This window comes from Eretmochelys imbricata, chromosome 1 (genome assembly GCF_965152235.1).
Source record: "Eretmochelys imbricata isolate rEreImb1 chromosome 1, rEreImb1.hap1, whole genome shotgun sequence".
Classification (NCBI taxonomy): Eukaryota; Metazoa; Chordata; order Testudines; family Cheloniidae; genus Eretmochelys; species Eretmochelys imbricata.
The window spans coordinates 285,939,511-285,963,119 of NC_135572.1; the positions used below are offsets into that span (position 1 = coordinate 285,939,511).

At 37.1% G+C, this 23,609-nt stretch overlaps 1 protein-coding gene across 3 annotated transcripts in view; it reads left to right on the forward strand.

Moving 5' to 3' along the window:
- The window catches only part of PPFIA2 (PPFI scaffold protein A2), a 578,892-nt gene that overhangs the window by 129,563 nt on the left and 425,720 nt on the right, over positions 1-23,609 (forward strand). For 2 of the 3 annotated variants that reach the window (XM_077807712.1, XM_077807713.1), the window contains exon 1: positions 13,358-13,438. The exons of the other annotated variant lie outside the window; for it this stretch is intronic. In XM_077807712.1, coding sequence (XP_077663838.1) covers positions 13,358-13,438 — 81 coding nt within the window. Of the gene's footprint in view, positions 1-13,357; positions 13,439-23,609 lie in introns of those variants that run through there. 3 annotated transcript variants of the gene reach the window in all.

Sequence of the window (23,609 nt, forward strand, 5' to 3'; positions counted from 1 at the left end):
TTACAGGTCTTCTGTCATTATTCCCTCAAAGACCTTAAAAAAGGATCATTGACAATCAGTACTGGGGTGGGGGGTGAAGAAATGGCACAACATATTAGAATCTAGAATACTTAGAATATTTAGGTTCCTTTTCAATTCCCAACTTCCAGCTCAGAAAAAATTAACTTCCTACTATACTTGTGTCATAATTTCCTCCCCAGAAAAATATAACATTTGCTGGCTCTGCTGCTTAATAGTTATACATTGGGTTGGCTAGTTCTGTATTTTTATAAGCACTTGTAAGGGAAAATGAAAGTCTGCTGAGTCAAGAGCCGGAACAGCCATTTGCCCTGGGGAGAGCTTTGCCTGTACTTGTCATAGAATCCCATATCTTTGTGGTGTTGGAGGAAAAATGATTTTACAGAATATTAGTACACAAACACTTTCGCTGCAGTTTTGAAAGGGAGAGTGATATTGAAAGGTTAAGGACAACCAGTGAGTAAATAGGATACTTTCTGAAGGTACGGTACATCAGTTCTTCATGACTGCTAACCATTTCTTTAACATTGTGTACACTATGGAAAATGGGATCATTTACTAGATAATATATAAATATTACTTTATACTAAAAAAAAATGTACTGATGGGTTGATTGCTTATCTCAACCCTAAATATTAAATTGTAATGCAAGTTTTTGTAGTTTTGCGTTGTCTTTAAAAAAGTAAGTGTATTAAGAATGACAAGTCTGAGATTTTTCAAAACTGGTCAATAATTATAGGTGCTTCATTTATTTTATTGAGACCCCTTGAGGCCTAATTTTCAAAGCTGCTGAGCATACGACTCCTACATAAACCAGTGGTAGGTACAGGTGCTGTGCACCTCAGAAAATTAGATGCAAACCATCTCCAGTTATACATGCAAAAAATGAAGGCACCCAAAATTAATGAGCACTTTTGAAAGGTTGGCAGTAAATTATATATATATTTTTTAATCTTTTATCTCTTTGTTTTTAACAGTGTTGTGTCAGGTTCCAATTGCTACAAAAACAATAATTATACCCAAATTCAGAATTATTGCTCTAATTATCTACTCAGCTGGTTTCATGCAGTAAAAGCTACTAGAGTAAATCTACTTTTCAGATTTTTATTAGACCATTAGTAGTATTCAGCTTCTTGAGCAATGTGAAGCAGAACATAATTATCCAGTTTTACAAGTTGTTATCCTGGAAATTCATGTTTCTCCAAATTATATTCACTTCTATGTAAATATGATTACCCAGTGTACTTGTCATTATCAAAAACATTTTATGAATTCTTACTCAAATAAGAAAACAAACAGGCTTTCTCTTTCAAAGGTTGACTCATATCCGTAGTCCTTACTCAAGTGAGTACTTCCAGCTTGTCACTGCGATTACTCACATGAGTAAAGGTTCACGGGATTGTATCCAAAGTTGAAATGAATCAGAGGACAACAAAATGCCAGGTAGCAACCTTCACTGCTCATATTTTAATAATAGCTATCTTCCAGATGGAGCAGAGCGAGAAGAGAAATGACTAAGACAATTGTCCTTGCATGAGCCTTCCTGCCAGTTTGTACCTCAGAGGCTTACTTTTGCTTCCCTTACTCACGCTGAATAGTAATTTCAACTATTCTGTAAATATTTCTACTGAAGTTAGTGGAAATATTTGTGGAACAAGGTACTCCACACCATAAGAAAGGGTGGCAGAACTATGCCCTTTTTAATACCGTTATCTGGGGTTCTTTCCTGTTGAATGAGAGAAACCTTTTGCAAGGAAGGGGTCAAAAATTTTGGGGGCAAATGAAAATGTTCATTTTCAAATCTATGCCCAGTTTTCCCCTTGCCTTCATCAACCTTTCTGTTGCCCCTGTTATTCTACGGACATTGTTCACATTGGCAGTTCAGTGCATTGTCTTGGTGCTTCTCATGTCTCCTACCCTAAATAACTCTGCTCCTTTTCTCAGGTCATTGTTCCTGAAAGATTCACTATGATTTGGTGGGCCAAGAAAACTCATTCACCTTCAGATCCCTCCTTTAACCTTACTTGTTTCTGTCAACCTTCCATTGCTGGCCTCTGCTCTTGCACTTTTTCCAAACATCATGTACAAAATATTGCAACATATTAACTTATCTTTCTTTAAATCAACTAACTAGATAGATGGGCAACAACCATCTTCTTTCAATGTCTTTCACTGTTCCTCAGCCTTCCTCTCATCCTTGGTTTATTGTAATCCCTTGCAGTGTTATGTGTAATTTAGATTCTAGAGTCCTTGGGCAAGTTGTCATTTTGAATTTGCCTATAAAGTGCCAGGCACATCAGTGCCACGGTGTATATTATAAATAATAATTATAATAGTAATTTAAAAGATGTAAATATCATGTAAAACACATCTAAGTGATATGATGCGGGGTGAGATAGCAAGCTGACTGGTTTTATTACTTTTTCACTACCATCTGGGAAGACAGTATTTTATCTTTCTACTGGCTTTGATCCACCAACATTTAATTTAAAGATGACTATAATTTTATTGTGGGTAGTAGTAAATGTATGTTTCAAAACTTAATTTAGTTTACAAATACTCAGATTTTACACTTATTTGTGCTTTTTCATCCTAGAGGATCTTAGGGTTCTTCAGAAAATATATGTCTAGGCACCATAGAAATGCAATCACTTCTGCTGTCAAATGTGACAGCCAGTAGACAAATTGAAAATGCCCATCTTATACAACCCTCATCAACTTAGTATGTGTGTTCTGGATAACTGAAGCCCAACAGTGGGAATGAAGGAAAATTAGATATATTTTAAAACTAGGTAGATATTAGACTAGACTCTTGACTAGATGAGAGATACATCTCCCCTTCTATCCACTTCCTTCTTCCAGTCTCATATTCAGTCCTACTTCTTTTCTACCCCCTATGCCCGAACTCCCCTTCCCTCCATATTCCCATCCATCTTCTTTTAATTCTCTTGAAAACATTTAGAGCATTAGAGGCTCTGTGAATAACTGAAAGACACTAATCCTTACTCATAACTCTGCTGAAAAAATATTTAGGATTTTTTCTGTATAGGTGTTATTTAGTGCATTAATATCAAATGGCCTTCATACTACTTTCATAACTATGTTGGGGGTTTTTTAACAGTCACTCACTGAGTTGCCGTCACCATCCAACATCTCCAGAATATGATACAAATAGTAACACCATCTTCTCAGTCTCCTAGTGAGTTTCAGTGTGCAATTTTGGTTTATTTAGGACCAAATTGTGCTTAGGAGATGGGTATCCATGTTGGAATTAGTTAGGAACTGCAATGTCCCATGGTGAGTACAGCTGTTGGAATGCTTTGTATGGTCCACTCTAGCCAGCCAACTGTCCTGGCCAGTGTAGAGAAGACAAAAGACATAGCCCCATCTACTTCTCAAGTCCTTACTCACAGTTCTGGGCAGGCTAGCCCCCAGAGAAGCATTAGCATAGAGCTGTCCCAGTTGTGTTTGGCTGCCAGCTACAGAGTGGCACAAAAAGAGGAGATTTCTTGTGTCCATCTTCCTCTTGAGCACCTATACAAGAGCCAAACAGAGCTCTGAAGGGTAGGAATCTTGTATTTCCTTTAAACTTGTCAATGTCACATCAAACTTCAGTTTGAATTTTTAAGCTCAAGTGGGATATATGTTGAATTTATTTGCTTCCACACTGTGTCTGATTCTTGTCAATTGAGGAACTATACACTAGCTAGGCTCTGCAAACTGATATTTAGGTCAGTTCCTGCATTCATAAACTCATTCATGTATTTGAATTGGTGATTCTAAACTTGTTAATTTATGGTGGGGTTTTTGTTGTGCCAAGATTCTGTTTAGTGTAAGAAAAATGGATTGTGGCCATTGTCATCTAGAATGTGTATTAAATGGGTATCATGAAAGCTTGAATTTGATGGGCTGATGAAGGCTCTGACTGCGTGGGTATTCGGAATAATTGCAACAGTTAATGAAATGAAGCACATGTTTCATAAAGCACTAAGAATAAGCAATTATTCTCAGTACACTCACTTTCAAGGTGTTTGAAGGCATGGACTTGCGAGTCTTTATGCTTCAAAGTGCAGCTAACATAGAGTATGCAAGGATCTGATATAACTGCACATTTTGTCCAGCTATTACAACTGGATTTATTTTTGTAATCCAATTGTCTTCAGAGTTACACAGATACTTAGTTTCAGTTATCTATGAGTGGGTCAAAATAGGGTTTACAATGGAATGCCAGCTTCACGATATATTGTGGAGGTACCAGCACTTCCTTGTAATATAAAGAGCCATACAGCAACATTTAACTACAGCAGTATAAAAACATTTTAAATTGCCGAAATAAAGGAGTTTATCTAATGGAAAATATCCATGGCCATTTAGACCATGGATGCTAGCTCATGGCTGACATATCGAGAAGGCTGACATATCCAGAAGAAGAGCTGGCCTGTTTCATAGGGTCCTTGCTTCTAAAAAAAAATCCTTGCACACCTGGAAATGGCAGAGTTGCTTGGTGGAAAGGAGCAAATGACTCCCCTAGGCCGAATCACATTTTTCTAGATCTCTTCTTGTCCCTTCACCTCGTTGGGGTTTGTGAAAGTTCCTACAACCTTGGGCCTGGAATAACCTCATGCAGGAAAGAACAGATCTTGGGCCCAAGTGTGTGTTAAATATTTTTAATATATTCAGTGGGGGTGCATTTCTTATCTCTGATGAGAAAATTCAGCAGCTCTACACCTCATTGCCATTATTTGGAAAATACAACATATCCCCTGGCTGGTGTGATGGAGAAATAGAAATGTTTGTCTTGTTGGATCTTCTTATTTCTGGTCTCCATTTTTTTAGAATGGTCACTCAAGTAGACTTTATCATCGGAGCAAACAGCCTCTTTCAAATACTTTCCTGGGATATTGGGTATTTAGTCACCTACATCAGTGCATCCTCAATATCTATCCCGTGAGGTTGATTTCCATAGAGTGCAGTGCAATTGAATAAACCATGCTTCTGGGAATAGGGGACGGTCACATAATCCCTGTACTGCTACTGAGGGAAAAATACTCCTTTGCAAAAGTGTACAGTTTAATTGCAGATCTTCCATAAAGCAGCTAGGGATATAAATTTGGGCTAGGAAGAACCCACATTTCTTTTCAAAAAATCCACCAAAATAGTTATGAAAATACTCTAATATCAAGGCCATTTGATATTAATGCACTAAATAACACCTATACAAAAAAAATCTAAATATTTTTTTCAGCAGAGTTGTGAATAAGGATTACTGTCTTTCAATTTTTCATGGTCAGAGCCTCTAGCTCTCTAAATGTTTTAGAGACTTTAGTTTTTGTAGCACTCACAGTTAATATCAGTGTTTTGAGAATACTTAAATGAATAAAGGTTCATTTTAAAGCAGTGCATGGAGATTAGGCACACAATTCACTCTTAACATTGACAGGAGCCTCTGCACATCTTTCTTGAAGGTGTGCTTACAGAATGCTAGATTTTAAAAAGATGATCTTGAAGGGGTTTTTCACAACTTCACAAAGCAGAAGTGATGTGGTTAATGTTTAACATGAAAGCTATCTGGAAAATGTGCAATGAGTCTCAACATTTCACTGCCTTTGGTAAAAGAAACAAATGTGTTGTGTAGATTGTGAACCTTGGAAAGCACAGGGATGAAAAGACAAAAGAAATTTAAATATTTGGAGAAAATATTGATAACATAATGGCTCATATCAACTATGCATGCAAATTGATACTTTGGAGTTGATCCTGCTACCATTGGCTTGGATGATACTTGGCTTGGGTTCGTATAGTTTAAAAAAAATTGATTGCTTTTTCAAAGTTCCTCAGCTTGACAGGTAAATTCACACCAGTCCTCCATTACTTTGATGTTAATTATTTGCCCTGTTGGCCTTTCACCCCTGACGTGATCTTGGAACGCCTTACATAAAGGCTTTTGTATTAACATTTGTATGATAGGATAAGATAAGTTGCTTAAGGAAACACTACTATACAAGTACATAAGAATGGCCATACTGGGTCAGACCAAAGGTCCATCCAGCCCAGTATCCTGTGTACCAACTGTGGCCAATGCCAGGTGCCCCAGAGGGAGTGAACCTAACAGGTAATGATCAATTGATCTCTCTCCTGCCATCCATCTCCACCCTCTGACAAACAGAGGCTAGGGACACCATTCCTTACCCATCCTGGCTAATAGCCATTAATGGACTTAACCTCCATGAATTTATCCAGTTCTCTTTTAAACCCTGTTATAGTCCTAGCCTTCACAACCTCCTCAGGCAAGGAGTTCCACAGGTTGACTGTGCGCAATGTGAAGAAGAACTTCCTTTTATTTGTTTTAAATCTGCTGCCCATTAATTTCATTTGGTGACCCCTAGTTCTTATATTATGGGAACAAGTAAATAGCTTTTCCTTATTCACTTTCTCCGCACCACTCATGATTTTATATACCTCTATCATAGCCCCCTTAGTCTCCTCTTTTCCAAGCTGAAAAGTCCTAGCCTCTTTAATCTCTCCTCATATGGGACCCGTTCCAAACCCCTAATCATTTTAGTTGCCCTTCTTTGAACCTTTTCTAATGCCAGTATATCTTTTTTGAGATGAGGAGACCACATCTGTACGCAATATTCAAGATGTGGGCGTACCATGGATTTATATAAGGGCAATAAGATATTCTCCGTCTTATTCTCTATCCCTTTTTGAACATCCTGATTCCTAACATCATGTTAGCATTTTTGACTGCGGCTGCACACTGCATGGACATCTTCACAGAACTATCCACGATGACTCCAAGATCTCTTTCCTGATTAGTTGTAGCTAAATTAGCCTCCAGCATATTGTATGTATAGTTGAGATTATTTTTTCCAATGTGCATTACTTTACATTTATCCACATTAAATTTCATTTGCCATTTTGTTGCCCAATCACTTAGTTTTGTGAGATCTTTTTGAAGTTCTTCACGTCTGCTTTGGTCTTAACTATCTTGAGCAGTTTAGTATCATCTGCAAACTTTGCCACCTCACTGTTTACCCCTTTCTCCAGATCATTTATGAATAAGTTGAATAGGATTGGTCCCAGCACTGACCCTTGGGGAACACCACTAGTTACCCCTCTCCATTCTGAAAATTTACCATTTATTCCTACCCTTTGTTCCCTGTCTTTTAACCAGTTCTCAATCCATGAAAAGATCTTCCCTCTTATCCCATGACAACTTAATTTAAGTAGGGGAAATAGTTGTTTAAAATATTTTTGGAAATAGACTTGGCTATAAGCAAGAGGCCTAGTGAGGCCTGGCAGTTAGCATGGCCATTATTATAAGGATGAGTGTTTGAGTAGGTAATAAGGTTATAAGGGCTTTTTAGGTATAAGGTAGGATGAGTGTTTGACTTAGGTAATAAGGTTATAAGGGCTTTTTGCAATGTGTGCAGTGGGGATAAACACATAAACTACAAAAGAACAAAATATGGTTGAAATAGGGGATTTTTGGAATTTGTAACCATGAAGTTAACTGCATTAGCGTGTTGGAAATACTGGGAAATGTATTGATGCAAACAGCCTATGTCAGCAATAAGGCCCAAGTTATGGTTCCACAAAATGCCACGCATGGACAGTGGGCCAGGAGGTAATTCAAATATAGTCACTAGACAGGTGTGGGTATAAAATAAGGTGTATGTCTAACTGCTAGCGGGTTCATCAGGATGATAAGATAGAGACAGCCTAGATCATCGCATCCCATTTATGATGATCCCTGCTTACAGTTTCTTTCTATCTTTGTTTCCAACAGTCTCCATGGTGTTGTGAGTATGCTAGTATTGGGGACTGTTACTTTCTGTACATCTATTGTCTGTATGCTAATGCTTATGTTTGGAATTATTTGGATGTTAATTACAGTTTTTAAGTTTCTGTGTGTGGCTCAACAATCTCATACTTCATAATAAATTTTACATTGCTGCCTGGTAAAGAACCTGTTATCAGTGACTTGTGCAATTTGCACTCCAAATTAATCAAAGGCTACAAAATGTATGAAATAAATACTTAGAAAATTAAAGGGTGTGCATATGCAAAAATGTAAGGCATCAATGGAGAAGCTTTTTTATTAATTGCCAAATGTGGTTAGCTTGTTAAACATGTTAGCTCTTGTATGGCATATTCCTTGCCAGAATAGGTAGAGAACAGCAATGGAAAAACAGATGTTTTGAGTTAAGATTTAAATCACTAGTTTTTTATCAAATTAGACCTGTAATTATCCAGAAACATGCACTTTGTATCACATGTTGCTATCATTTTAACCCTTAGCATAGGAAACCATTTAGAAGAAACTGCCTTTTGTCGATAAAAACAATGTTCTTTGTTTTATTCTTTGTCTAATGCATAGTCCTGTGTTTCATTGCAAAATGGTGTTTTGAAGATGAGGTTTTCTTTAACATAAAAATTAAGTTGCAGTTAAATCTAGTGTGACATATACTCATAGCAATGCACAAAACGAGGTATTATTTTGGACCCTTAAAAAGGCCATTACTGTCCTTCTGCCAGCCTGGGACTAAGATGCTGCAGCTTCGAGACTGATCAGGGGAGATCTGGATGGACAACCCTGACTGATCAGTGCAGTGGGGAACAATCTCCATCATAGTCAACTGAAATTCATCAGAGTGGGAAATAAGCAGGGGTCCCCAGGTTTTGGTTAGAGGAAGAAAGGGATAAGGCAGGCAGCTTTCTAGGCCATGAGGAATAGGTGGTAACAAGGGGAAGCTTCAGGAATCCAGCCTTCGGAGGGGAAGACCTAAGTTAGACTTGCAGACTGTCAATGTAGATACAGGAGTCCCAACAAGAAAAGTCCTTAGAGGCTTTCTTGCAGCATCCTCTGAGAAACCTGTTAAGAGTCAGGAGGAGCCAGGGACCTGACTTAGGACTTGTTTAGATTGTCCAAAGGTGAAAAGCTTCAGCTTCAGCCCAGAAACCAGGGAGGAAAAGACTCTTGGCATGGGCATAAAAATTCTGTGGAAGAAAGCTATTGACGTTACCTCAATTTTCCACTTCTGGGGGAGGGCCTTTCTCCAAAATGTTTTGCTGGCTGGAAAGATAAACAGCAGAGGAGACAGAGAGTAGAGTTTGAATCGGCTTTGCACGACAGTGCTCAGTACTCTCCACATATGCCAGCCGATTAGTGGGAGGGTGATATTTCAGTGAACTCTCTGAAGTCTGCTCTAGCACAGTATAGAAGCCAGTCAAAGGAAGAACGCCAGCAAGACACTAAAGTAAGCATTGTGGAGGTGACTTTGACTTTCTTGTTTGTTTTTAAGGGGTTACAAGAAAGAATGTTTTTGACTGTACTGAAAGAAGCTGACCCTCTGGAGCTGTGGGGAATGTTTCTGTCTCTCCCCCACCCCTAACCTTCAGTGCAAAATTATCCCACTGCCCTAAAGTTTAATGGTGCTTGTAATGGTAGGGTTTGAACCCAAGGAGCTCCAACTCTCAGAATTGGGAGGATGATCATCAGTGGAGAGACACTTGATCTCAACAGATATGGCCTATAAAGGAAGAGTTTATAGTCTGTGAAGGACTTCTGTTATTAGAGTGTGCTCCCTCCAGAGGACTTGATTGACCAATGGTGTTCAAACGGGTCTAGGTCTCAAAAAGGTTACCTCACTATTTGCCAGAAATGTCGTAAGTGTTATTTGCCTAACCATTGTTTAGTGCATCTTTTATTGAATTCCATGACCTGCTAATTTGGATTTTTTTTACTTTATCTTTGTCAGACCACAAATGAAAATTCCTTTTCTTTTAATGACATTTGCATGTGAGATCCATTCCCGGCCAGATCCAACAAGATATGAGGGCTGGTATCCAGCGTTTGTCAGGCCCACAAAGGAATGCTGCTACTTAAAGAATGTTACTGTTCTAAAGGTTTGGGATGTCATAGCCCTGGCTACCAAATTTCAGTGCACCAGTATTTGCTGAGGAGTAGCTTTTTAAACTTTGGCTTGGTTTATGAAAAAGTGATGTAGATTTGCAAAGTGTAGTTCAAAAAGTGGTCAACAAAATAAACGATTCATATAAACTAGCCTGAGACAAAATAGTAGTTATTTTTTAAAGCTGAGTTTTGAAACATGCATTTTGTTCTGTCAGGGAGATCCTGGGTGGAGATCAAACTTAGGTTTTTTCCTGCTGAGATTGGGGTGAGGGGATGGAATATATAGCCCTTTGGTACCCCTCTGGCACAGTTAGAGTTTTGGAAATCTACTTAGACTTCGATAAGGCATTTGACTGAGTACTGCATAGCATTCTGATTTTAAAAAATAGCATCATAAAAATCGAAGTAGCACATCTTAAATGGATTCAAAACTGGCTAATTGATTGAGCTCAAAAAGTAGTTGTAAATGAAGAATTATCTACCATAGGGGTGTTTCCAGTGGCATCCCTCTGTTCAATATAACAGTTATCTGGAAGAAACGATAAAATCATTACTGTTAAAATTTGCAGATGAAACAAAGATTACTGGAGTAGTAGATATGAAGGACAGATCAGTTCTACAGAGTTATCTGGCTGACTTTGTAAGGTGGGCTCATTTGAACAACACTTTAAAATACTCAAATGCAATCTCATACATCCAGGTACAAAGAATGTAGGTCACACTTAAAGGGTGAGGGACTGTATTTTAGAAAAGCAATGATGCTAGGAAAGCAAGGTCATGCGGGTTATGGTAGATAACCAGCTGAAAATAAGCTCCCAGTGCAATGTTGTAGCTAAGAGAGCAAATACGATCCTTGGATTTACAAACAGGGGAATACTGAACAGAAGTAGGGCAGTGCCAAGACCACTGGATAAGGCATTAGTGAAACTGCTACTAGAGCACTGTGTTTGGTTCTCATGCGCAGACTTTAAAAGGATGTTGACAAATTGATCAAGGTTCAGAAATGAGCTACAAGAATTACTTGGAGTCTGAAAACCTGCCTCACAGTCAAAGACTAAAGTAACTCAATCTATTTAGTTGCTCCAAGGGAAATTTGAGAGGTGAGTGGATCATGGTATAGAAGTAGCTTGGTGGGAAGAAGATCTCTGATAGTAAAGGGAGCTTTACTGTAGCAGAAATACGCATAATGAGATCCAGTGGCTGGAAACTGACACTCTACAAATTCAGACTAGAAATAAAATGCAATTTATTTAAGAGTGGGGATAATTATCCATTGGAACAATTTATCAACAGGATGCGGTCTTGAAGTATTTAAATCAAGATTGTGGATGTCTCTCTAAAAGGTATGCTCTATCTTAAACAGAAGATATAGACTTTTGATACAGGAATTACTAGGTGAAATTCTATGGCCTATGTATGCAGGAGGTCAGATTTAGACAATCATACTAGTCCCTTTAGTCTTCAAATCTACACAAAATGCTGTTTATTCATGAAACTGTGGGGAAATAGCAGCAGATGTTTGTTTGGATGATTTATAAAGCAACAAAATAGTAGCTCAGAATGAAAGTTTCCCTACTGAGATTACCAAAGATCTGGAGTTTCTACTTTTGCCAGCTGAGTGACCCAAATGCATAACCCCATGCCTAGTCCTTCTTTCCAAAATAAAGGGGGAAAAATAGACTGTACAGCTTCTATACTCTATTTCTTAAGCAAAGACTTATGAGTAGCTTTTGCAAGCTTCAGTACAAGAATGGGTCGAAATAATAATTCTAGATTAATTATGGCCTCTTCTGAGTACAATTAAAAGGGAGTGGTTGGAAAGACTTGGAACAAAGGGGGAATTTGGTTTACAAAATATCGTTATGGGACACATCATACCATAATGTGGACAGCAGCAGAGGTCAGCATGCAAATTTAAAGAAAAGGGCATCTGTGTATATGTGGGAATATATGCCCTCTATTAACCATTATAAAAGCAGAGGAACTATATTATATTGAGTTGCTTTAAAACATTAAGATTATTCAGAATGAAATGCAGAAAGAGAATAAGAACCAAGCTGGCAGCCTGGCAGCTTCTTAGTTTTTTGACAGATTCCATTTTTAAATTTGTATTTCTTAAGCTCTTTCTCATTTTTAAAATTTTGTATAAAGGTAACATGCTTGATAGAACATAAAGGCTCTATCTTTCTAGCTGTGTTCTATTTTCCATCCTTTCCTCAAACCCCACCTTTGAATTATGTGTAAATGGAACATTTCTTTTTTCTGTTAAAAGGTGCCAGGTCATTTGAATATGATCTTTTATGCCTTCCTGTTGCCTGAACAATCGGTGTGTGAACAAGTAACATAATGAATCCTTGTTGCCTGTTCAGCATAGATGTTTGCAAGTATCATTTTGTGATCTTAAAAAAAAGGAATGGATTTATTCTTAAGAAATATCTCCAAGAAATGTCTATACAGTGTATGTTCACCTGTAGGTCAGTTTTACAATCAATAGTTTGTGTTATGAATTATGAAAATGAGATGTCGTGGTTTCTGTAGAACGGCTTTGAGAAAAACGTGAAGACTGAGGAAAAATGTAAAATAATTTCACCCTTATAATTAGTATTGCTTTTGAAGCCATTTCTAAAGATAAGGGACAAATAATGGGAAAAGAAGTCTGTGTTGCATTAACCGTTAATTAAACTGACTTTATTTCTGTATCCCTGTCTTTCATTATGTTCTCAGTCTATAGGAGATAAGCCACAAATTTGTTTGGACATTTTTTTTTTCATATGAAGAGCAACACGTTTTTTTTTTCAGCTGGGTAAAAAGACAATGCAAAAATCATATATAAATGTTTAAAATAAAACAATGGTCAGCAAAAGTAAGAATTAATATGGTTGTTAATAACTGAAATGATAAAATAATCACTGTTATCAAACATAGCTATAAACAGAATCTCAGACATGCTCCAGGTTAGTCAGAAGAGGTCCTCTGCATTACACTGTGCTTGCTTGCTTGAAATGAAACTGTGTTATTGGTTAACTGGGATGCTTAGCATAATCACTTTGCTAGGCTGTGGTGGAGGGAGGTGATTATCACTGGGAACAGATGGGCAGGTCCAAAGCATTGCCAGATTCTGCCCAAGCTCCGTTTACTGTAGTTCTAGCTTTCGTTTCTTCAACAATTCTAATTTTTATTCGTCCTGCATGTTCTAAAGAACTAGCTACACTCAAAGGTCAGTGACTAAAGACCTTACAGTACAGCTCACAAATGTAGGAGTGGGGAATTCAAAATGCTGTCACTCTGTATGTGAATGGATGAAGCAGATTTCATTTCATACAGTTGCCTCCCTAAATATATGAAGGATTTATCTGTAAGCTTAGCACTCTACTCTGCGTCTGTATCTCCTTGTGGATTGTATTGTGTCTGTGATCAGAAATGATTTTCTCAGATATGAACACTGTCTCTGGCTCCCCTAAGGTGCATCCTCCTAATGGGACCCGATTTTATACTTTTCAGGTAAGTGTATTTAATAACATCGGTTATCTGGAAGTTAAAATGTAGGTAAACTTTGAATAAGAGTAAGCTAAATAGGATAAGAAACCTGTGTGTTAATTGCTGTTTATTTGGGGAAGAAGAGATGTAAGAAATTAGTATTGTCACAAATCAGTTTACTTACTTGTCTGTAATTGAAGGTGGAGTTGCATTGGGTATGTTTTTATTATTGAATATTTTCAGTAATATTATCCTTCTCAGGTTCAGTGGATTTTGTAATTTCGTAGCCAGAGCTGCATTAGTGTTTGCATTTAGTAAAGAATAGACACTTTCTTGGCATCATCACAAATTTCAAACTGTAAAATTCAAAAGTATTTTTGAAACTTTATGTAATGTACCCATCCTGATAGAGACATGTTTTTAATATTCTAAATGTAGGTTAATGCTGTCTGGTCTTCAATGTGATTCATTTGGAGAGTAGTAATATGTGAGCAATAGACAGCGCTGCAAGAATCTATTGTTAGGACTATTAAGGGTTTCAGTGTGCAGCCAACTTTCACCTTATGCAGGTGAATAGTCTTCTGTGCTATAGCTAAAGGTGACAAAACTGTGATATGTTTGATGTAAAAATCTCTTATCCCTAACCTATTTCAAAAAAATGAAATCTTTAATGCCTTCAATCTAGAAAACTAGGTAATCCCACATTAAGGCTTGACAAAAGTGCACCCTACAGCACTCTGGCCCTGAATAACAATTCAAACCCATCATGACTTAAACTGACTATCTCTTTCAGCTCAGCTTTAAAACAAATATCTCCATGCTTAAATATGTGTATCAGTCTTCATTTGGCAATTACTATACAGGATTTGAGAATAGCACCTTTAATGTATAACAAACTGAGTACATTCCCAGAACAATCAATATGATGATACAAAGTTTATACTAAAATACTTAGCACCCGATGCATTTATTACATCTATTGAACTTGAAAGAACTTAGGTATACATTTTTTAGTTCATATTCCTTTCCTCTATTAAGCTATTATTTTTAATCATGCCATCCTTACACTGATGTCTACTGATAGTTGAGGGCTGTGCTGAAACAGTGTGTGTCTACCTCACAGCAGATATCTGCTGATCCTGGCAATGATTCAGAGACATGAGTGCCCCAGGGCTGTTTTTCTGCAGAATGACTACTTTTTCCACACACTGAGATCTAAACATTCTTTACAGTCTCCTGCAGCTGGGATCTTTTACACAACTCTTGGCATCAGGTATTCTTTCTGAGCCTCTTAAACTGAAAGGGTCAGTATAGTCAACATGCTCAGTCATGGCTGTTTCATCATGTGTTATTTTTTGACCATAGAGCCTCTGATAGCAACTTGATAGAAGGCTGTTTTATGTAGGTTTATGTTATGGTTAGAATAAATACCCAGGCTATAGCATTCATTTTCACATGAACAAAAATGTCTCTCAAGAACTACTTTATTTATCCATAGGATTTTGGGATGAGATTGCATAATCTAAAGGAAGAAATTAACTAATTAGGGATGCTAAGTGAGCAATATAACACTGACTGATCTTGGAAAATGAAGCTGCTATTAACAGGATAGGTTGTCTGTGTACTAATGCATCTGGGTGCCATTGGGAGACCATTTTTTTAAAAAAAGACCCCAAATTATATCTTTCTTCCTATAGTGTTATATTTTCTTGCCGTGTGCTTTGAAACTGATGTTATACAGTGAAAACAATATGTATAGTTTTAAAAAGTAAATAAAAAAATAAAGTATATGTAAAGCACCCCCCTCTCTTCTTCAAATCTCACCTCAGAGCCCACTCACTTCTTTCGCTTTGGTTCTAGCTTTGACTTCCATTCCTGTGCTGTCTACTCTTTTCCTCCTGTCCTACTTCAACCTGTATTTTAAAAAGATAAGAATTGGTAAGATTTGCTTAATAATGAATCTGTGTTTGTTTAATCCCTAGTCCCACCTTTTGTTACCTTCTCTTTTTTCCCCCCTGTTAGCTACATATTTTTATACTTGTCTAATTTAGATAGTAAAGTCTTTGAGACCATCTCTTATTGTAATATTTGTAAAGTGCCATACAAAGTTAAGGCACTATATAAGGGCCCTAGAAACTCGTATACATGTACTTAGTTTTAGGCACATGAATAGTACTACTGAAGGCACTGGGATTACAGACATGCTTAAAGTTAAACCCAAGAGGAAAGGTTTGCAGCATCAGTCCTAAACTGTGGTTATTAATAACAGAGCTGTTAAAATAGCTTCACTGACTCAGAATCTCAGCATGTAATATTATCCGTATATTCCTACAACTGTATTAAAAGAAACGAAGCCTGTGCACAAATCATATATTTGTTAAATACTTTTAAACTGAAATTCTTAGGAAATAAGACATATTTAGACACTGCAGGCCAATGAGTCATAGTTGCCTTGTATAAACGTAGCTAGCATAGCTCAGCCATTGGGCAGAGCCAAAACCACTAGAGATCTGTGTAAAAGATTTTGGGGAAAACATTTACCAGATTTTTAATTAAATGTTATGAATGATCAACTTAATTTAATATGGGTTAAAATACAGAGGGCTGAGTTATGCTTTTTCTTCATTTAATACTCAGATGTCTTTCAATTTTTGCTAAAATAGCACTTCAGGAAAGATGAAGGATAAGACTTGGAATCAACTTCTCCTCAACAACTGAAATGTTTAAATACGCATCAAAGGAGAGGAGATTATGAAGTGTGCCATAAGTATGCAAATTCACATAAATTTTTTGCATGATTTATTTTAAGCAGGTTATGCTAATGTAGACATTTTCTCTCAAATGAATTGCAGTGTTTATGAAATTAAATTTCCATATGTAACATGAACTGGAATGAACAAACTTAGCCTTTATTTATTTATTTATTTCAAAAAGTCATATTTATGGCATATCATACACTTGATGTCCTGGTCACCCAGTGTTCAGGAAAAGTATTACACAGGTATTAGAAAACAGTATTTAGACATCAATGGACTCTTTAGAGACCCTGAAAATATCGGTCACTATATTCTTCAACTCAGGAGAATCATCTTGAACTTCTGATAGTGTTAAATTTTGATCTGGGCTGCTGTATTTGCTGAACTGCTTGTTATCATCAAAACAAGTCTCTGGGCTTTGATCCTTAGAGTATACTCGATCAAAGCAATTAAAACAAGACTACTCTGAGATGAGGTTATATAAAGGAGTTACATGCTGTATGACAGTAACAATTAATTGGGAATTATACCATTTTAATAAAGATTTATTTTAATAAAAACAAATAAAATGCAGATTTTTAGGCTTCTATATATCAATGAATCATTATTTCACCTTATTTGCGTGGGCATGAATATATTTAGCTTCTTTTATGTAAAACTTGGTATACTTGTGTAGCTGTGTAAAACAAGGCAGATATTCCTTTTTCTTTTCTTTTTAATTTTTCTTTTGCCTTGTATAGGAAGATACCATTGCTGCTGCTGTACATGGATGATTTAATTTGCCATCAGTCCTTGAAATAAGAATTTATCTTTAATGTAACTTATAAATGTCAAAGTCCAAATATTACTAACATTAAATTCCTCTTTGGCTGGTATATGCATTCCACTGTCTGCACAATGTATTGAATTTCATTGTAATACAATGATTATGTGCATAATGTGATGATGGGGGTCAGCATGGCTTAAGCAAGGTAGTATTTCTAACTATGTTTTTCATCATGCAATAGGATGCACCTTGTGAGATGCAAAATTATATTTTACCCAAGTTTTAAAAAATATTCTGGAGGGATATCTCAAAAGTAGCTGAACTTTCAAACTTCAAATTTGCTTTGTAAATAGGGCACAAAGCTTCTGTGCTTTGCTAAGCTGAAAAAACACTGGTTGTAAAAAATGTATGTATATGTCAATGTATATTCACTATATGCAGTCAAAATTCTTGCCTTTTTGTGAAATCGGAAGTCTTTGCTAAGAAATTGTCCAATCTAAATTTTCATAACTTTAAAACTATGGAATCTTTTATCTTCGGACTTGTCTTGAAGTTTGTCTCAACAAAATCAATCAACAAACCAAATATGAGATCTCTATGTTTGGTATCTTTGCATAAGAAAAATGATTTCCATAATGATGGTACCATCAGAAATACTTATTAAAAATTGTCTTGTAATTTTCAGTTATTAAGGTAATATCATGTCATGTTAAGTACAATTCTGAGTGGTGGCCAGAGAGTATTTGAACCACCCCAAGTGGAACTTACGAAATAATTCTGCACTAGAGAGAGAAACCTTCCTTGAGTTCTCCAGTGCACAGAGCTATGCATGTCTGCTAGATACATCTAGGTCCTTAGCCTTCAAATCAATACTGTGTAGCAATGAATTATTAACACATTAAAACTATCTCATGAAATGAAGAACTTAGTTTTTATTTTTATTTTATTTGTATGTGAAGTGTTATGGTGACAAAAAAGTCATAATACTTATTAGAAAACAATACTTATATATAACCTATCACTAAAATCCTATTGTGCTTTTATAGTCTGAACTAAAAACAAGTAAGCAAGAATGACAAAAATATATTGGTAGATTCTGTGGACATGTGGCTAAGGTTATATGAAAAATATTATTATTTAAGGAATGGTATGTGATTTCTAGATGGCAATAGCTGAAGTGAGGAAAGTTAAAGCCGTATATTTATCCTGACATTACATTTCATTTTTATTATCATTATTCATTATTTTTCTTATTATCATTATGAGTGCTTCACTCACCATCCTTAAAGTTTTCCTTAATACAGATTTTTTGTGTGGAAAAAGTCGTAAATGACTCAAAATGCTCCTTCTGTAACAGAGGACTTACCTATCTTTGAGCAGGAGGTTCCTGCTTTGAGCAGGGGGTTAGACTAGATGACCTCTTGAGGTCCCTTCCAACCCTGATATTCTATGATTCTATGATCTTATTAAAATTTGTAATGGCTTTCACTTACTATGAACCACTTTTCACCTTAGGTTATATGTGTGTGTGTGTGTATATGTGTATACATACACACATATATAACCTAAGGTTGTATTCAAAATATATTTATTAAACCCTCAGTTTTCTTTTATTACTTAAAGTACTTATATAAATGCCTTACACAATCACTTGACATCAGAGGCAAGGTCTTGAAACATTTTTAGTACCATTGTAAAATCCTCTGTGTTTGCATAGTATGTTGTATTGTAGTGATAGGGCCTCATTCTCCTTTGCCCTGCACATTGTATCATTTGTACCAGTGCAAAGTGCGTTTAAAATGCTACTAAATCTGATTGGTAGTGTTTTGCACTCTTTACATAGACTTTGTGAAAATGTGAATAACTACACAATGTGCAAGACATGAGAAAATCAGAGGATGTTGTCTACTCTGAGGTGTCCATGGACTGGTCTACAGAAGGTTTCTAGAGCTGATTTCCCTCTGCTCCTTTGTGTACTACCCTTGACCTGAATGTACAGGCAGTTCCTCCAGGGAGTCTGTTCTTCTCTGAATGTTATACCTTGTCATAAATATAAAGGGAAGGGTAAACCCCTTTAAAATCCCTCCTGGCCAGAGGAAAAATCCTCTCACCTGTAAAGGGTTAAGAAGCTAAAGGTAACCTCGCTGGCACCTGACCAAAATGACCAATGAGGAGACAAGATACTTTCAAAAGCTGGGAGGATGGAGAAAAACAAAGGGTCTGGGTCTGTCTGTGTGATGCTTTTGCCGGGGACAGAACAGGAATGGAGTCTTAGAACTTAGTAAGTAATCTAGCTAGGTATGTGTTAGATTATGATTTCTTTAAATGGCTGAGAAAATAGCTGTGCTGAATAGAATGAATATTTCTGTCTGTGTGTCTTTTTTGTAACTTAAGGTTTTGCCAAAACATTCTCTATGTTTTGAATCAAATTACCCTGTAAGGTATTCACCATCCTGATTTTACAGAGGTGATTCTTTTTTACTTCTATTAAAAGTCTTCTTGTAAGGAAACTGAATGCTTTTTCATTGTTCTAAGATCCAAGGGTTTGGGTCTGTGGTCACCTATGCAAATTGATAAGGATTTTTACCAAACCTTCCCCAGGAAGTGGGGTGCAAGGGTTGGGAGGATTTTGGGGGGAAAAGATGTTTCCAAACTACGTTTTTTCAGGAACCCAGATAAAGTTTGGTGGTGGCAGTGGAAGTCCAAGGGCAAAGGGTAAAATAGTTTGTACCTTGGGGAAGTTTTAACCTAAGCTGGTAAAAGTAAGCTTAGGAGGTTTTCATGCAGGTCCCCACATCTGTACCCTAGAGTTCAGAGTGGGGAAGGAACCTTGACATACCTAAATAAATATCTTCCTTATTACTGAACCCTGGATCATTTCTCCTTACTGATACAACAATGCTCTTAATTTATTTGACAAGTTCAGTCATATTTGTGATTTTCATGTTGTGCGTTAAAATCCTAAGGGCATGTTCAATGTGAAAGTCACAAGTCCATAGCATCCTGGTGACTGTTGGATAGCTTAGTGCTCTTAAATATGAAATAAAAGTCCTGTTGTACCAAGTGCCAAGGGAGTGACTGCTTTGGTTTGCAGAAGTTTGTGGTGCAGATGAGTGGGGCTCCTACTGGACTTGAAAACTGCCTGAAACCCAGTTAGTAAATGCAAGCAGTACCAGTGGCAGCAAAGCTGCTGCATAGCTGTGGGGCATTTTCAAAGAGATACAGCATTTGAACTATGTCAAGGAGAGGATAACAGTGATGGACTAGTCAGAATTTAAGTTATATCCTGAAGCTGAATGTAGCAAAGTAATTTAGAAATCTGGGCAGAGTCACAGCAAGGACACAATCATGAAGTGATTTGCCTTGTAATTAAAATGCAAATATTCAATAGCAATATAAGTGGCTTTTGTATGACCTGGAAGGTAGAAGATTTATGGTGGGGCAAATATGTTTGCAGGCTTTTTTTTTAACCCACAACAGCTGACAAATAGTTGGGGGTGGAAGACTGTTTCAAGTTATAATTCTTAAAGGATGCCCCTTGCAGTCATTTATCACTTCCTTTTGTGGTCTGTATTCTTTTTTATTATTCTTCTGCAGAGAACAAAAGCCAGACATTTCTGCTGAAATAAGGACATGTTAAACACAGTGTTGTCATGCTTATATATAATTTCTCCCCATGTGAGTCTCCCTGGAAAAGAAGATAGAAATAAAGTGTTTTCTGCATACAAACAATTACGCAAACGGAGACAAAACCATATAGAATTCTGAATGAATAATGTATAAACGTTTTTATACATTGAAACAAAGTATGAAAAAGAAACTTAGACTGTTAGCAGAAGTTTGGTTTTCTTCACAATGGGCCAGATCCTCAGCTGTTGTAAATCACTGATATCAAAGCAGCTGTGCCATTTTATACAAGCTGAGGATCAGGCACTGTGATTCCAATAAGAATAATCAATGTTGGCTTGAACCCAGTGACATTTTATTAGTATTTTTAACAATACCATAGAATTAGTATAATAATACAGTGGTATTGAAGGCTATAGTTAGTTAACCCTCAAATTTCTTTACCATTTTTTCAGTGGAGCTGCTTTGCCCCCTGCAGAACTTGTAGAAGACATGGCACTCAGACCAAGCATTCCTCTGAGGTCCGTGACATATAGTCACAGAGGATAGCCATGAAAAAGTCCTGTGCCTGTACCCTGGTTTTTGGCTCTCTTCTTGCTTCTTGTCAAGAATGGTGCAGCCAGAATCTGCCTCTTCAGCTGCTGCTCCCACTCCCTACTCCTCCCATTCTATTTAAAAATCAATGGCACTATCTGGCTACAAATTATCATTGTATCTTTTCCAGTCATTCAATAAAATGGTCTAAATCTTTTTATGGGACTTGCTGCTCTGTATGCAATGCACTAGGAAACTTGACTGACTAACAGACCGAAGAATGCTGAACATTCAGTGATATATACTGATTACTTTGGACAATCCAAGAGAATAGCTAATGTATGATCAATTATAGATCAAATTTGCATATTCCTATGGGCTGAAACATATACCCCTAGCAAGGAAGAAACGGTAAGCATCATGATTCTAAACTAATGAGATGATTTTATGGTTAAGAATGGAGACTGGAAAACACAGTAGTATTTTTGCTTTAGTAAGTAGTTAAAAGGCACATGTGTGTATGGAAATCTCCCAGTTGAAGGGATTTATTTTATTAGATTGTTTTATATCTTTCATCCTTAGATTGCTTTATCTTAAATCCCACTATGTACTTTGGCAGCAAGAAACAGTAAGAAAGAAAGGTGTGCAAGGATTATCAGCTCTGAAATTCAGTCAGAGGAGATGGATCGTTTTGAGTCGGAATTCAATAGCCAAACAAACTTTACATTTTGTTTTTGCTTATTTTGCCAGAATAGCTTTATCCACACACCACAACACTTTTCAAGCTGAGTAGTAACCAACAGGAGCTGTCAGTGTAGTTTCCTGCAGATAATTGCTGGGATCCAAACAGAGAGACTGTTACGGCCAGGTTGTCGCCCACTCTGCATGCCTGCGCTGGGGCATAAGGAGGCATAAAGCACCCCCTTATTCCTCTGCCCCAGCAGCACAAGGAGGAAAGCTGGCTTTGCAGAGCTATTACTCTCTCCTCCCAGGCAGGTGGGGCAAGAGGGGGAAGTGAGCAGTAGGAGGAGCCTTGGCATTGTCTCCATTCCTCCTAACATGTTAGGCCCTGCATCTGCGCCAGGGTGCATACATGGTTCCAGATGTTGGGCTATAGTTAAGGTACATCCCTCCTGAAGTTAGCTGGCAACTGGGAGGCTAACTGTGACTTGAAATGGGCATTTGTTTTCATCTATGAGAATTTGAGGAAGGAAAGAAAGAAAGAGACCTGGAGCAAGGGAGTGCTAATGTTCTGCAGAAAACATTGGGACTTGAATGTGGCAGTACTGTCCCAATTTGTGTCATTTTGGTAATGTTTGCTCACTCCACTCAGCTGATGGTAAGATGTATTCCAGTGGTGTGGGAACCAGGGCAGGACTTGGGTAATAAACCATCCTTATGGGAGAAAATTAGAGAGCACATGGAGGAGAAATATAGGCTCAGGGTAATGTTTGTTAAAGGGCAAAGCATAACCCATTGGAGTGAGAAATGCAGATCAGATGAGTTTCTATGGATCTCGGCACTGAATGTCTCATGTAAATTGTCAGGATAATTTGTGGGGAAGTAGCTCCTCTTCCTTGATGGATAATTTTAGCCATCTTGCTATGAATGCTATTGAACCTTTTCCCTCACCATCTAGAGGAAGAATACTAAAGGAGAATTAACATTACTATTCCTTTGTATGTTTCATATGTCTTGAACACTTGCCTCAGCTCTGCGGTGTGCTACTGCTTCTCCAGACTATATTTCAGCCTCGAGCAAATGGAGGCCAGTACCATCTCTTGGGATCTCTGGTAGAGCTTTTTGGGTTGGTATGAATTTGGTTTAGAAGACTTTGTCCAAGTGCAAGCTGCAGAATTTTTTCCACAGAGCCCCAGTTTAAGAATTTTTTTTCAGCAAGGTGATTGTGATGAGAGAACATGGTTCTATTGTCTGGTAATCTTGAGGAATCAACTGTAAAGACTTAAATGGGATGCTAGAATCACTAATTCTGTTCCTCACTAGTGGGAATACTGAATCTCCATATACTTGAAGAAAAATAGTGTTCTGGTGTCCAGTCTAGAGGATAAAACAACATATACAAAACACTGCTAACCATGCATTTAAAAAAAAAAAGGTACATGGAATTTACATGTACTCGCTTTGCTTATATAATGCTCTTTTCTGTCTCGTGTATGTAGGCTGAAAGCTGTTCAGGTCAGAGGGACAGTTTCTTACTTGGGCATTTGTACAGCATCAAGCACAATGAGGCCTTGATAGCCTGTGATCCTCTATGCATTACAATAATAAGAATGATAACTGGAGTTGGGTGATGTATTTTTAGGTAGAGCTGGTGGAAACTCAGAATTTCTGGTTCCTGGAAAATTTCAAAATTTGGGTTTGGTCTGAACTGGAACAGAAACAGATATTTTTGAAATTTCCCACAAATCAGAATTACTGAAAAAAATAGTTTTGGATTTCTGAAATCTTATTTTGAATTTTATTTTTTCATTTTTTCATTTTTCATTTATTC